This window comes from Bombina bombina, chromosome 4 (genome assembly GCF_027579735.1).
Source record: "Bombina bombina isolate aBomBom1 chromosome 4, aBomBom1.pri, whole genome shotgun sequence".
Classification (NCBI taxonomy): Eukaryota; Metazoa; Chordata; class Amphibia; order Anura; family Bombinatoridae; genus Bombina; species Bombina bombina.
Genome location: NC_069502.1, coordinates 938,022,740 through 938,039,527, shown reverse-complemented (window position 1 = coordinate 938,039,527; position 16,788 = coordinate 938,022,740). Strand labels below are relative to the sequence as shown.

At 40.2% G+C, this 16,788-nt stretch overlaps 1 protein-coding gene across 1 annotated transcript in view; it reads right to left on the bottom strand.

Annotated features, from left to right (window-relative positions):
• Positions 1 to 16,323, bottom strand: part of FEZ2 (fasciculation and elongation protein zeta 2) — a gene marked incomplete in the record, with an annotated part of 214,436 nt that extends 198,113 nt beyond the window's left edge. Inside the window, 1 exon segment of the mRNA XM_053711917.1 lies at positions 16,221 to 16,323. Coding sequence (XP_053567892.1) covers positions 16,221 to 16,292 — 72 coding nt within the window.
• Between the last annotated feature and the right edge of the window lie 465 nt (positions 16,324 to 16,788).

Below are 16,788 nucleotides of genomic sequence, written 5' to 3'. Positions count from 1 at the left end.
TTTAAGAATCAAGCTGGAGAACACTTAAGGATGGAGTTCCAACTCCCCCGGGTGAAAGGTCTGTCCACTCAGAAAATCCGCCTCCCAGTTCCACTCCTGGGATGTGGATCGCCGACAGGCAGCATTTGTGGCACTCTGCCCACTGATTATCTTGGCTACCTCTGCCATGGCCAAGATACTCTGAGTTCCCTATTGATGGTTGATATAAGCCACCAAAGTTATGTTGTCCGACTGAAACCTGATAAACCTGGCTGATGCTAACTGAGGCCAGGACAGAAGTGCATTGAAGATTGCTCTCAGATCCAGAATGTTTATGGGTAAAACAGACTCCGACTGAGTCCATGTCCCCTGAGCCTTTAGAGAGCCCCAGACTGCTCTCCTTACTCAAGCGTAGGCAAAGAGAATGACTGGGGTTGGAGGGAAGGGAGGGTGATATTTAACAGCTTTGCTGTGGTGCTCTTTGCCTCCCCCTGCTGGGCAGGAGTGATATTCCCCAATAGTTAATTAGATGATCCGTGGACTCATCGTTTGTCATTAGAAAGAAATAAGCACACTTAGCTTTGGTAGAAATGTGTTCAACAGACTCAGTTCCTATGGTCATTTTATCGACAGGTTGGGGCTTTCCATTAATGCAAAAATTTTAACTTGGTCGGGAACTCACCAATTCAGAATGGAAATGCATATTAGTAAACTATGGGTCTTCCTCTTTCAAACAAGGTTCCTAGAAATTAAATAACAAATTCTAACACCTACATGGACCTAAGTCTCTTTCCAAGGTTTTTCGGATTTCAGCTGGAGAGGTTGTGGTTTGAAGGACATGCCCCAAATTAAAACCATTCTGACCTCTATTGAAAACTAGATGAATATTTTAATGAGCCAAAAAACAAAGATAAAAATTGACCCTGCCCCTGGGATTATGAATCTATTTTCCCAGTTCTCTTATAAGCTCCGTTTGAGGACAAATACAAATTGCGCTAAATACCATCACCATCTCCATAGCCAGATTTTAGAAATCTCAGTCAATCCCTAACGTTACTAAATTGCTAGATCGGGTAGCAGCACTAGCATTGGAGGAAAACGGTTACTTTAAAATTAACAAATTAAATAGTTTTCATGACATCATATTTTACTGGGAATTCCTCATTCATTTAACCCTCTAGATTGGGAGAGTGTACACAACAGTCATTACATATGGTGGGTTGACCCTTTTAGAAGGCGTGCTACTACCTTGTTTCCCCTCCCCTTTTTCCCCTCCGTGATCCTTCTTCCTGCATCTACTTTCAAGCTCTGTCTAACCCCAATGGCCTCATACCTTTCTTTCAATAAATCTATTCTGAAGGTACTTTCATTTTGTCCCATATGTAAATTATCTTAATTTTTTTTTTTTTTTTAAGTTCTTGTTTTTACTTTATTCTTGTATATCTTATATCTGGAATTGTTTGAATCCTGTCATGTACTAAAAACACAAAGAAAAAAAAATATATATATAATATATATATATATATATTAAGTTATAAATAATATATTACATTACTTATGTCAATTTTGAGAGAGGCCTGGAACCTAACTCATTTACTTCTCACTGACTTACATTCTATAACTTGGTTTATTTTTTACCAATTTAATTTACATCTATTCCATCAGGGCTACATGTACACACACACACATTCATTTAATTATTTATTTTTCTCTCTCTCTTTATTGCAACGTAGGTTTCTCTTTTTTAATATTTTATTGGTCTAAACAATATTTAAGAGTTAAATAAAAGGAAGTTTGTACAAAATAAATCATGTATATAGCAGGGTTTTTTTTCTAACACATAATTAACCATTTTATGTTACAAAGGTTTTTAAACACAATAATTTTGTTTTTACCTGTTCAGCTGTAAAAAAGTGGTTCTTCATTGATACAAGAAACAATGATCGAATGCCTATCTAGTTGCTCCCTTAACTCCTCATCATCAGACAGATCAAGATTTAAAACTGTCATTCACCTAAAAGGCAAAGGATAATTACAAACAGGCTTAATGTCTACCTACTAATTACAATACTGCTGGCTGTGCCCATCACCCCTTTAGTCCTGTGCAGATAATATGCACTTGAACAGAATTGAGAACATATCATCATAGATTCCGTAATAAACATGCCTATATACAACTGTAGATGTTATCTTAAAGGGACAGTAAAGTAACAATTACAAGACATATATGTTGTTTTACTATAGAATAACGCATCAGCCAAGTTTTAATGTTTTTAAAACAAATTCAATTTTTTACTGCAGTTAGTTTTTTAACATACAAACCCCCCCCCCCCCCCTTCCATTGGCCTTATTTAGAGGAGCAAATCTGGGCTTTAGTTTGCAGACAACAAAGCTATCCAATATTGTAAAGTTAGTATTTGTGTTATCAGTTGGAACCCAATTAGGGACAGCTACTGTATGTAGCAGGGTCATAGCCTTGAGAAGTCAGCAGGGTGAATTTCAAAGTCTGAGAGATAGAAAGTGCCCTATTTTCAGAGATAAATTAAATGAAAAGGGAACAAAATACATAATGAAAATATATTGCAAAGTAATTTCATATGCATAACTAAACATTTGTATTAAAATCTCAAGGTATCTACTATCCCTTTAAACACTTTTTATTTCATGTAACAAAAAAAAAAAACAAAAAAAAAAAAAAACACCTTTGTCCCACACTCTCTAGGAAATCTAATTCTGTAACCTGCAAATCCAATAGATGGTTTAAGCCATTTACAGCACTTAGAAAACCCAGGGTACAGAATTTGCTTTCTGGTCTCTCTAGAGAGGATGGGACAAAACACTTTCTTTGGGACAAAACACTTTCTTTCTCACAAAAGCAAGAGGTAGTTAATGTCCTTTTAAGTAAATCATTATGTTTATATTGCACCTGACAATAAAACAGAAACAAATACATATGAAAGTAAAATAATATTCTGACATAAATTTAACATAAGGAGGATCATTAGGCGGATGGTCAAGGATCTAAGCTAGGTAACCTGTCCCTCCATCTTTGTAGCAAGTGGCAGTGGTGCACTTCTGCTGCCTGCAGTATTTGTCATACACAAAATATTTTGTACAGCACCGCCAAGCTCTCTTACGCAACCAATCATGCAAGAATAGAGCCTGTTAACAAGTTCGTTGTGAATTATCTCTGCCATCTCTGAGGTAGTATGACTGCTGCTTAACTTGTAGTAAGCTGGGCCCGTATGAGTGAGCTTAAACCCCAAGGAATCCAAAGCAGCGTCTGCTGCTTAGTAAATAGACCCCATAATTAAAGACAGCTCAATGCACTAGTTGGACCAAGCTCAATGCATCTGGTGAGACAATGACAAGAGGCATATGCATATAGCCACCAATGACCAGCTAGCTCCAGTAGTGCATGGCTGCGTCCTACGTACCATATTTATTGCATTTTAACAAGGGATACCAAGAGAATGATTCAAATCAGATAACTGAAGTGAACTGGAAAGTTGTTTAATATTGCTTGCTCTATCTAAATCATGAAAGTTTTGACTTTCATGTTCATATAAAATAAATGTCAGCTCTAGTGCGTGATCCCTCTCTCTCCTTTTTAGGAGACACATCTTATATAGAAGTTGCAGATCTATTACTAATCTGCTGATAAACAACATTAAACTTTTCAGTTTAAATTACATTTTGAGTTTAATAATACAAGGGGAATTTTTTTTATTCTTACCTGATAAAATTATTTTCCTCTAGAATGATGAGAGTCCACGAGCCTTTATGTGTGTGATTGAATTCCCACCACTAGAAGGAGGCAAAGGACTCCAAACAAGAGCTTTTAAGCCCTCCCATTACAGAGTTTAACTTATATATTTCACATTTTGTGGTAAATTATTTGAGCTACAGGCTTTCTAAAAAAGTATTAATAACATAATCTGAAAAACCTATGTGTTTTAAAATCAGGCGTTTAACCTCCACACCGTCAAAGGGTCGTCTATCGACCAGGATATAGATTGTGTTACTAAGGAATTATTTGATACAAATGCAGATAATTCATCGTCCATTGAAAGAGCATAGATAGTTGAAGAAGACATAAGTGAAAGGGAGCGAAAGGAACTGTGTCTGATGCTGCCACAATTAGTCCCACTACTTCCATGCACTGAGCCACTGTTGGGTTAGTAGCATTCTGAAGGAGTGAACAAGCTTTAATCTGCGAGTGTCTGTTAAAGAAAGGCACATTTCTGAGTCTATGAAAACATCCAGAAAATACACCTTGGTAGCTAGAAACAAGGAGCTCTTGGAACATTTATCTTCCAACCATGAGTCTGTATAAAGGATAGAAGACTCTGAGTGTGAGAGATTGCTAGAAATAAGGAAAAAGTCTGAATCAAAATGGCATCCAGGTATGGGGCAACTGATCAGCCCTGGGTTCTGCACAGCAAGCAGGGCTCCCAAAACTGTTTTAAATACGTGGGGAGCGGTGGCTAACCCAAAGTGAACAGCAACAAACTGGAAATGTTTGTCATTGAAGGCAAATCTGAGGAATTGATAATGATCCACAACTTATGATCCATAGGGTCTCTGAAAGAGGTACTATACTCTAAAGGGAGTGTGGTACATTTTGCTAACAAAGGAATAGCTCCATCAACCTTAGGAATAGACTCACATAATTCTGAAGTCTGCTTTGGTAAATGATACAGTTTCTTATATCTTAAAAACAGAGCAAATGGCATACCAGGTTCCTTCCATTCCTTTGTGATCATTTCTGTAAGCAGGTCAGGAACCTGAAAAGCTTCAGGAGTTTTGGAAGAAGGCTTAAAAATAACAAATTTAATTAATTGACAGGCTTGTCCTCAAATGGTTTTGTCTCAGAGAGGCCCAAGGTTTTGAGCATTTTATGTAGCAAAAAAACTAATATTTTCTACTTTAAACCTAAAAGAGGAATCTGTATCCAATTCAAGAATTGCATCTTGATCCTCTGAGGAAAGCATCCCCTCTGAGGAAGTATCAGAACTGTCAGAGAAAGAATCCAGTACAATTTCAACATGAGTTTTAGTAACAGCCTGCATAACCAAATCACAAGATATGCGCTTATGCTTATTTGGTTTAGGGGTTGTCTCCAAAAGTTAAACCATTGTAGAGTGTACATTTTCCTTAAATTCAGGCCAAAAATCAGTGTAAGCTCCCTGAGAAATATGAACTGGAGCAGGGGAAACACTCTGAGGAGGAACAATGGTTGTAGGCCGATTAGTATGCATAAAGTGAGATACACAACTAATGCAAAGCTGATTAGGTTGACAAACAAACAGTAGACCTCTCTAACAGTGGTTCTGACAAGGAAACAGAGGGGACTGGATTGTTAGACTCAATAACTGAATATATATAAAAAGGATTATAAGGGGAAGAGATAGTACTACCAACAGATTTGTGTATAATAACCACCTCAGAAGCTCTTGTTATTTAGGGTACTCACCCCAACCCCAGTTGGAATCTAATGTGAAAAATCAGGAAAGATGCTTTGCAGCTCCATACCGTCTCTGAATTGTGCTCAAAATGGCGACCAGCTACTGTGCAGTAAAACATTTGCCAAAACCTGGGCACACTCTAGGTGCCGAAGTCATAATTCTCACAGTCTGAGTCAATTCACCTTCCTCCTGGGAGGCAAAAATCAAAACTGAGTAGTACAAGGAGGTGGGAAGGATTAAAACCTCTTGTTGTTTGGAGTTCTTTGCCTTCTCCTAGTAGCGTGAATTCAATCTCACAAGTCAAGGTTTGTGAATTCTCACCATTATATATATATTTTTTAAAAGAGCTTTATTGAAAAAAACATAATTTATGCTTACCTGATAAATTTATTTCTCTTGTGGTGTATCCAGTCCACGGATCATCCATTACTTGTGGGACACTCATTCCCAACAGGAAGTTGCAAGAGGACACCCACAGCAGAGCCGTCTATACAGCTCCTCCCCTAGCCGCCATATCCAGTCATTCGACCGAAAACAAGCAGAGAAAGGAGAAATCATAGGGTGCAGTGGTGACTGTAGTTTAAAGTTAAAAAATACCTGCCTTAAAATGACAGGGCGGGCCGTGGACTGGATACACCACAAGAGAAATAAATTTATTAGGTAAGCATAAATTATGTTTTCTCTTGTAAGGTGTTTCCAGTCCACTGATCATCAATTACTTGTGGGATACCAATACCAAAGCTAAAGTACACGGATGAAGGGAGGGACAAGGCAGGAACTTAAACGGAAGGTACCACTGCCTGTAAAACCTTTCTCCCAAAAATAGCCCCCGAAGAAGCAAAAGTATCAAATTTGTAGAATTTTGAAAAAGTATGAAGCGAAGACCAAGTCGCCGCCTTGCAAATCTGTTCAACAGAAGCCTCATTTTTAAAGGCCCATGTGGAAGCCACAGCTCTAGTAGAATGAGCTGTAATCCTTTCTGGAGGCTGCTGGCCAGCAGTCTCATAGGCTAAGCGGATTATGCTTCTTAGCCAAAAAGAAAGAGAGAGGTTGCCGAAGCCTTTTGACCTCTCCTCTGTCCAGAGTAGACAACAAACAAAGCAGATGCTTGACGAAAATCTTTAGTAGCTTGTAAGTAAAATTTTAAAGCACGAACCACGTCCAGATTGTGTAATAGACGTTCCTTCTTTGACGAAGGATTAGGACACAAAGATGGAACAACAATCTCTTGATTGATATTCTTATTAGATACCACCTTAGGTAAAAACCCAGGTTTGGTGCGCAGAACTACCTTATCTGCATGAAAATCAGATAAGGAGAATCACATTGTAAGGCAGATAACTCGGAAAATCTACGAGCCGAGGAAATAGCTACCAAAAAAAGAACTTTCCAAGATAAAAGCTTAATATCTATGGAATGAAGAGGTTCAAACTGAATCCCTTGAAGAACTTTAAGAACCAAATTTAAACTCCATGGCGGAGCAACTGGTTTAAACACAGGCTTGATTCTAACTAAAGCTTGACAAAACGCTTGAACGTCTGGAACATCCGCCAGACGCTTGTGCAAAAGAATAGACAGAGCAGAAATCGGTCCCTTTAAAGAACTAGATGACAATCCTTTTTCCAATCCTTCTTGGAGAAAAGATAATATCCTGGTAATCCTGACCTTACTCCATGAGTAACCCTTGGATTCACACCAATAAAGATAATTACGCCATATCTTATGGTAAATTTTCCTGGTGACAGGCTTTCGTGCCTGTATTAAGGTATCAATGACTGACTCGGAGAAGCCACACTTTGATAACATCAAGCGTTCAATCTCCAGGCAGTCAGTCTCAGAGAAATTAGATTTGGATGATTGAAAGGACCTTGTAGTAGAAGGTCTTGTCTTAACGGCAGAGTCCAAGGTGGAAAGGATGACATGTCCACTAGATCTGCATACCAGGTCCTGCGTGGCCACGCAGACGCTATCAAGATCACCGATGCTCTCTCCTGCTTGATCTTGGCAATCAGACGAGGGAGCAGAGGAAACGGTGGAAACACATAAGCCAGGTTGAAAAACCAGGGCGCTGCTAGAGCATCTATCAGCGTCGCCTTGGGATCCCTGGACCTGGATCCGTAACAAGGAAGCTTGGCGTTCTGGCGAGACTCCATGAGATCCAGTTCTGGTTTGCCCCAACGATGAATCAATTGTGCAAACACCTCCGTATATAGTATTACATTGCATGCACTGTTGCATATGTAATAATCATGCTCTGTCCTAGCAGTTTGAATATATATTTACATAGGAACATACGTAATTCCATTGTGTGCACTCATGAACATGCAAATGAACAAGTCCTGTTTATGTAACAATTACATATACATACTCTTATACATCGTGTGTATGGAAATTGAAGCTTGTAATCAAGGGCTATCAGCGGTTGCATACACTTGTTAATAATAAGATGTATACAGGGGAAAAAAACACTAAACAATTGTAGGAAATCGACCACAGTGTATGAAATGTGTCACACATACCTTTTATAAATGTGCTGGAAGCAAAAGAGTCCACAGCTGCATTCATTACTTTTGGGAATTCAGAAAATGCCCACCAGAGGAGGCAAAGACACCCCAGCCAAAGGCTTCAAATACCTTCCCCACTTCCCTCATCCCCCAGTCATTCTGCCAAGGGAACAAGGAACAGTAGGAGAAATATCAGGGTGAAAAAGGTGCCAGAAGAAGAAACTAAACTACATCCGCCTCATCATAAAACGCGGACGGGGAGCTGTGGACTCCTGTCAGAAGAAAAGAAAATTATCAGGTAAGCATAATTTATGTTTTTCTTCTTAAACGGGAAGAGTCCACAGCTGCATTCATTACTTTTGGGAACACAAGCTAGAGGACACTGAATGCAAACAAAGGGAAGGTACAAAAAGGCGGCCCCTTCTAAAGGCACCACAGCCGGAAATTACCCAACACCCTATAAAAATAATAAAACAGGAAAAAACCCGGAGCCCAGGTAACTGCACATCAGTTACACAATCAGCAAAGCCGTGCTAGAGATCACTCAGCCCCCGAGTCTGTTGAGTACAACAGCCCCTGAGGAGCCAGCCCTGTGGCTTTCGACTCCCACAAAGAGTACCACCGGCCTAAAGGTCAAGGACCTCAATCTGCCCCAGAGAGATCCAAAGGACCAACCCACACGGCTGAAAACAAACTTAGAACAACCCAAGGTTGTCACAATACCATCACCCAGGGAGATGAATTTCCCAGATGAAGAACAAGGACCTGAACAAAGTCCCTAATCAGGGAAAACCATCCCGAAAAGGACCCGAAGGCCACCCTCATATCCCTGACACAGCACCATACCACAAAAGGTGCTCCAGAAAAACTGAGTTTCCTGATGCATCATAGTCAAGTCGACACCTTCAGACTAGACAGCAGAAACAGGATAACTATCCCAGTAGCTAACAAAGAGCTCTCCAAAAGAACACACAGCCATCTGAAACAAGAACTCGCAATGACAAGCTTACAGGTAGGAAAGCTTACCCAAGCTATTGTGGAACTCAAACCACCTAATAGCACCGAAAATCTCGACAACAGCTCCCGACCAGGGTACCGGACTCCAAGGAGCGTCCCCTCCCAGCAGCAGACGCTGACAGAAGAGAGGGCGACATCAAAAGTCCTCCCATCGAAGGGGAGGACAGACTCAAGAAGAAAACGGTCAACACTGCATAGAGCAACCGATCCCCGATCTTCCCTCCAAGGTAATGGTCCCAGCCCAAAGGCTTAGTCAAAGAGCGAAGACAAGAGTCCTGGAAGAAAAGTATGGATCTACGAGGAGCAAAACCCCCGAGTAGAACTCTGACCGCTACTAAAACATGGCATGCTACTATAAGTCAGGACAGACTTTGTGTTCGGGTTTGAGACCCCCCCACGCTGCTGTCTTCCATAAAGCGGAACTCTTCCCAAGGGAAGAGAGTTATCAGATCCCCATCCTCTAATTATCAGAATCTGACAATTAACCGGAGCCTTACTTGGGTTCACACCCACTGCCTCCTGCTTCAGGAATGGTGGAGCCAGTCACTACTCCACATCTCCCTAATCCAAGATTCTGAGAATGCAAGAAGGCAAAAAACCATTACAAGGCAAGAAAAACAAGGACCCACAGGTCGTTACAGATACTGAGGTAACTCCAAATCAAGGAGAACACACAAGAACCCATCCCCCACTCTAGGCGAGTAAAGGAAACTAAAGCAACAGAAATCACCCTAACATAGAGGCGAGACCCCTCGGCCAATATCGCCAGCCCAGTTGAAAAGACACTTGAAGTCTACAAGGAGCATCACTGCCCCAGAAGACCAGTAGGGACCCGTCAGAGAGACCTTGAAACCAAGCCTCAGGCAGATAGGAATCTCCCATGAGAAACAGAATCCCGCCCCCTTCCAAGGGACACGCAGGAACACAAAACCTAAGGTTAAACAGAACCGTCAAAGCCCGATCCAGGGAGAGACATGGTCCTATGCCAGAGTCCTCGAAAAACGGAATCGATCGAAATATCTAACTTCCTGAGGAACCCTAAGCTGCCTCCTATGAATAGGAGAGCACCATCCAAAGTCCGTAGACTTAACGACCTAGCAACAGTCTCAAACACAACAGTCTGAAGAACTCTTGACCAGTTTAAGATTCAGCACCCAGTGCTTCTGGATCACAGGGTAATTCCTTGTAGACAAGCTTAATTACTTGTTACACACGCTGGAAAGGTAACAAACCAGCACCCGAAGGTGGATGTGAACCCTGGACCTTCTGCTTGCCATCCTAGTAAGCTAGTCGGAAACCACCCTCCACTAAGCCCCAACAGAGCATTGAGGATAAATGGTCATCTACCTGACCCCAGAAGGGCAACAGTCTGTAATCGACCTTGGACCTCCACTTTCAAGCCCAAAGGCTAGATCTGCAACAAGGTCGAAGACAACACCCGAGCATCAAAAGACCATGTGAAAGGGGGGTGGGATAAGCGCTCTATATGGGAGCTCACCAGATAAAAATGTATGATATAATATATTCTATTAGTTTAAAGAGCAAGAAGCCAAGTGATATATAAAAGGTTTAATGAAAAATGTATATTAGTCATATGTGAATATCGTAGTAATGAATACCGTAATGAGAGGAAAGAGGTTGTAGATCAGCACTGAAAAAAGGTTACATACAGGGATTATTCATATATCTCACGGCACAAAAAACAGGTTCATTTCTACCTCCCTGCAAGCATTGAGGTAGATGTATGAGTAATTCCTGTGTGCCCTGTGTGCCCATCTATTGCATTGTGTTTGCACTATAGTAAGAATTCTCTGCTGTATAGAAAAATCATTCACAAACTACAGCGGATACTATACAGGCCGGAACCTACTTTGGACAAAGAATCATCTACTAAAAGGGAGAAAGACGGATCAACATTGTGCTGTTTTGAACAGCTGAAAATTCATCATCACTGACTTTAAAAGAAAATCATTGAACACTCGCAAGTATTATAAGTCACATAAAGTGTCTATTTTCTACTGAGACTCTCTTGTTTCAAATTTGTATCCACTTTTGGCTCACAGGATTGGAGGACTTTGATTAGTCAGGTGACGTGACGCACACAGCTCACGGCTTGATTTCTCATACCTGCTTCTAGCGGCTAACAGATTGGACTCACTCGATATTTGCTACAGACACAAGAGCGGTTTGAAATTATTAGCTCTCTGCAGCCATACTTTTTTCTGTTAATCGATATACTGCTATTATATATATATATCTCAGCCTAATCAAGGTTGCACTTATGTTTTAGATATCTATGCAACATTACAGTACTAATTGTTTTTTAAATATTCACATTTAACATTTACATCTAATGTATATGGCCTAATTCTTAGCTATATTTTAACTCAGTCGATGCCGGCATCATATATATAATTTTAACTATTTGTGTATAGTGTATATTATGGTATTCATTACTACGATATTCACATATAACTAATATACATTTTTCATTAAACCTTTTATATATCACTTGGCTTCTTGCTCTTTAAACTAATAGAATATATTATATCATACATTTTTATCTGGTGAGCTCCCATATAGAGCGCTTATCCCACCCCCTTTCACATACAATGCACCTATAGTCAGTATATGGAGATTTACTAGACTACCAAGGGATTTAAGCTTACACCGTTTTTATAGCACTCACACCACATTTTTTACTTTTCGTCAAAAGACCATGGTCAGACCAATGAAAGACCCCGCCCCCGAGGTTGGGGCCCCTGAAGCCTCAGAGGCCAACGCTTCCCTAGGAGGCCAAACTGAATCAGGCGATCCCACGCCCGACGGGCCCTGGTTAACAGAACACTGACAGTATCTTAAAAATATTTCACTTGGGATACATAAATAAGCCAGTGCCATAGAAATGGCCATGCAGAACCGTGCCGTAACCTCTGCAGGAAACAAGCTACCTTCCGGAGGAGTAAAGGCCATGGGGACACCTGCTTGCGTAGCCAAGAAAGGGTCAGGGTCACGCGCCTCACAGGACATGGAAACCTCTGAGGCGGATGGCTCAACGCACTCTAAGGTCCGTGATTTGGGAGAAGAGAGTACTCTAGAATGGCAATCGGAACATAACTGATGGGCATGGATAACCCGGGCCATTTCATATTCATCACAAGATGCATTCTCTGTATCGGAGACATCCGTGTCTAAGATATCAGCATCCTCCATAATCTTGGGATTACAAAAATAACAAACACTAACTGGCACCCTTTTTACACCCCCAATGGCTGGGGCACTCACCACCTCCTGTGAACCAGACAACCCACAAGCAGACTCTCTGTCGCCACACAGTCAGCATACGTCACAAAAAGGAAGCGCAATCTCAAGAGATCATGCCATTATGTTCCGTAAAAGCCAAGAGCCTAAGTATTGCTACATATCAGCAGATAGAACCATATAACAAACATGATTAAAGTCCCCCCTGTTCAATAACCCCCCTCAGGAGATGTTAACCCATGATTCCTTATTAAAATAAAAGGAGTCCCACTGGGACCCTACCTTTTTTCGTTAACATTACATTCACAATATAGGAATAAAATGAAACAATCTTACCGGAATCTGCACCGTGACAGATAGTAGTCTCGCTTCTGACATGAACTTGAGTGAATAAAGGCAGGCAGCGAAACTCGTCAACGCTGATTGCCAAGGAGCTGTTAATATGATTCGGGATGGCTTCGCAGAAAGACTCTGCATCTCCGGACTCTAACCTTCATCCATGCTCTCAATGAGAGGCTGACAGAATTACTTAAAACTCCATTCTTATTTCGAAGAGTACTACCCTCCATAAGAGACTATCTCAAACTTCTGACACTTCTCTGCCAACCTCCTGTGACGAAAGGCAAAGAATGACTGGGGGTTGATGGAAGTGGGGGAGGTATTTGAAGCCTTTGGTTTTGGTCTCTATGGCTCCTCCTGGTGGCCAGGTTCTGAATTCCCAAAAGTAATGAATGCATCTGTGGACTCTTCCCGTTTAAGAAGAAAGAAGGAATAGTCAGTATATCTACCCTTAATAGATGAGAAAGGGTTACTGTAGGGTCATGTCTGCACAATGCCTAGAAGAGTGTAGAAACCTGAAAAGGGCCTTTGGGAGATGCTGAGGGGACAGATCTGGCAGACTGCAAGTGTATGCAAGTGTAGGGAAATTATAGAGATAGCAGTCATAAAATTGTAAACATAAATAATAACATATCATAAATGCATAAGTAATAGTAAGTAATATAAATGCATAAGTAATAGTAGACAAATGCAAATACAGTGCAGAGTTCAGAAAAAAGTAAAAACTCAATATAGGTCTTATAGATCTTTTTACTAGGGAAATGTTATGCTAATCTCTAAGTAGACACACACCGATACCACAGAGAATGAACCTCTTAAATGCTTTAGCTGAGGAAGGTACTCACTCCCCCTTTGTACCAAGTGCAGGTAAAATGTAGGAAGTTGTGCTCCGTTCATGTGTTAATGGCATTCAGAGAAAGATAAAAAGAGCATGAAATTCCGTCGGGAAAACACGAAAGCTGTAGTTCACAGTGCTTACATGTCAAAACTACTAAGAAAGAAAAACCATGTGTGCTCCTATAATAAACGTCCCTACCCGGAGTTGTAGCGCTCAAGAAAGAAGGAACTGATTAAAATGAAATACCACACCCTGAGGCATCTACTTAGTCATCTGAGAGATCACAAACCTAAAAAAGAGAAGCACTAACACATTATTAACCTCTTAAATCCTGAGGTACTTGTGTACAGTAACAATATCCCCTGGATATGTTATACATAGCTTGTGGGCTATGTAAATGCAGTGCACTTACCTTTAGTAGCACCCACTCCAATGAACTTACTAGCCATTGATGAAAGCAATATGTATGCAGTCCCATCCAGTGCTGTGAAGATAACAGCAGAGGATATATGAGAGAAGTACCACAGCGATCCAACAAGAGAAGGCTAAGGGACAGGTCCCCACGACACCTATGGAAAGGTTATGACTGAAATCCCATAAGGAAATACTGTGTCAATAACCGAGTATATACCACAGAATCCACAGTATATACCACAGAATCCCGGAATCAGTTAAACTGAGGGGTTAACGGGTCTCACATAGGTCTGAGCACCCCTGTCAAATTAGAAACTGGAAAACCTCAAACTTCAACCTTTCTCCTGGGAGGCAAATAACAGAAACTGAGTAGTACAAGAGGGAGAAGAGAGGGGACAGCATAGAGGAGGGAGGACAGAGCAGGCAGCACAGAGGAGGTAGGACAGAGCAGGCAGCATAGAGGAGGGAGGACAGAGCAGGCAGCATGAAGCAGGGAGGATAGAGAAAGCAGCAAGGAGGAGAGAGGACAGAACAGGCAGCATGGAGGAGGGAGGACAGAGAAGGAAGCATGGAGGAGGGAGGACAGAGGGCGCAGCATGGAGGAGGGAGGACAGAGGGGGATTTCAGGGAGGAGGGAGGATGAAGAAGAAAGGAGACAATTTTACCAGAGGGAGGATGAAGGAGGGAGTTTCAGAGGAGTGAACATTGAGTTTTAAAGGATGGAGGAGGGAGTTTTGGAGGAGAGAGTAAGGATCTCCTTAAATGGACACCGTACAAATGATTTTTCAGGCTGAACAATTGTGATATAAGAAAGTCAGTGCCTGCTAATGTAAAAATTGGCCATACACCTTTACAGCTATAAGCTTTGTAGTGTGGAGGGAGTATAAATATAAATACATTGCTAAAGAAAAAGAAATATCTTATAAAATTAGGATATTTACAAAATGTTTTTCAGTAAGAGCTGGTGACCTATATAATCTTTGTTACATAACAACGTTTACACTAATTCACTGTAACATGGACAAGAAACTGCCTCAAGAGACTTCTGCATAAAACAAAAAAACAGAGCACACAGGAGATAAAAAAATGACAACAGGTTCAATCAGCATACTTCTAAAAGAGACAGTATTATTTAGTAAATAACCAAAAGGTAAAACTAGAACTTCTAGTTCTATTTTATTGCTGTACTTGTGTCATGGAATAAAGAAAAAAAGATTGGAAATACTACAGTGGTGCTGCTGTGATTTTGTTCATGGTTTTGGCTATGGTAAGACACTGCTCTTTGCATTTCTGGTAGCTCCTAAATATTTTTCTTGGTATTGTCCAGCTCTGCTTTAAAGGGACAGTCTACAATATAATTGTTATTGTTTTAAAAGATAGATAATCCCTTTATTACCCATTCCCCAGTTTTGCATAACCAACACCATTATATTAATATACTTTTTACCTCTGTGACTACCTTGCATCTAAACATCTTCTGTCAGTCCGCTGATAACATGACTTTTTTATTTATTATCTATTGACTTGCATTTAGTACTGTGCTGTGCTAAATCTTAAATAACTCCTCGGGCGTTAACACAATGTTATTTATATGGCCCACATGAACTAGCAGTCTCCTGTTGTGAAAAGCAAATACAAAAGCATGTGATTAAGAGGCAGTCTATAGTGGCTTAGAAAAAGGCAAACATTTTGAGGTTTAAATGTTATAAAGTAAATGAATATATCAATGTTGGTTGTGCAAAGCTGAGGAATGGTTAGTAAAGGCATTAACTCTCTTAAAACAATAACAATTTTGGTATAGGCTGTCCTTTTAAGACTGTATTTACCAGAGATAATCTTTCTCTAATTCAACAGTGAGCCGTCTTAAACTCGTAGTTAAGTCCTTAAATAAGATTATATTTAACAATACCGTGCTAAGACCTAGTTTAAACTAGAAATCTGCTGATAATTCCTTTAATATTGTTAGCAGAGTACTTCAATATTTTGAAGAGGGAATTTTTAAAAGAGTAATCTATGTTGTATTACAAGATTTGGAAATGAAAAAACCCCATTGAGGAAATGACAGTTATATTTTTTTTGCAGAAAGCTTCCACAGTAACACTTTGCTAGCAAAAGACATTTGTAAAGATGTGGTAGCATCCTGCAGGTTTACACAGATCAAAGGAACACCAATAAGAAGACATGCTAGATCAGGGCTGGCCAACACCAGTCCTGGTTTTAATTTTCTCCCGGCAAAGAAACACCCAGCACAACTTCTGCAGAGAGTGGAAAAGTAAGGAATGTTAATGGCGCTTAAGGAATGGAGTTGGCCACCCCTGTGTTATATAGTTCTATTATCCATCAGAAAAGCTTGTTACAAACACACAAATTCATTCAGTTTGAATGTTGGAGAACACTTACAGCCTTATCCAGAAGATTCAGAGTTGGCAAGTGTAAGGCTCTGGTGTGAGATGATTTCCAGTCAACAGACATCACATTGCCGTAGTTATCAGTCAAAGTATTCCAGATTCTGGAGGAAAAATTAGAAAACCGTAGATTGTGTTACCATTGTCCATAATGTTTAAACACACTCTACTGTCTGCCTGTCCTATTAAGTTTGAACATTATAAAACATATACTTAGAAATAAGGATGCCACATTTTCTGGAAAAAAAATGCCAGCCATGCTATTAGCATAAGTTTAAATAAATAAATTATACAGCATAAATAATGAACTAAAGCTGCTAGGACAGATCATTTGTTTTTAATTAGATTCCAACACACTTAAAAGAAGTTTCACCATGCAATGAGTTCTTTTTAGTGAAAATATTTTTGCAGGTAATTTTGAAATATTTTTTTTTTTAAATTAGGTTACACTACAGCCCCAGCCCAATTGCAATATGCTGATTAACTAGAGAATAAAGCATCAACCAATGTGCTGCTGCTTTGCAGCACTGATCAGTATGTGACTGCTCTTTTCAAACAGCTAA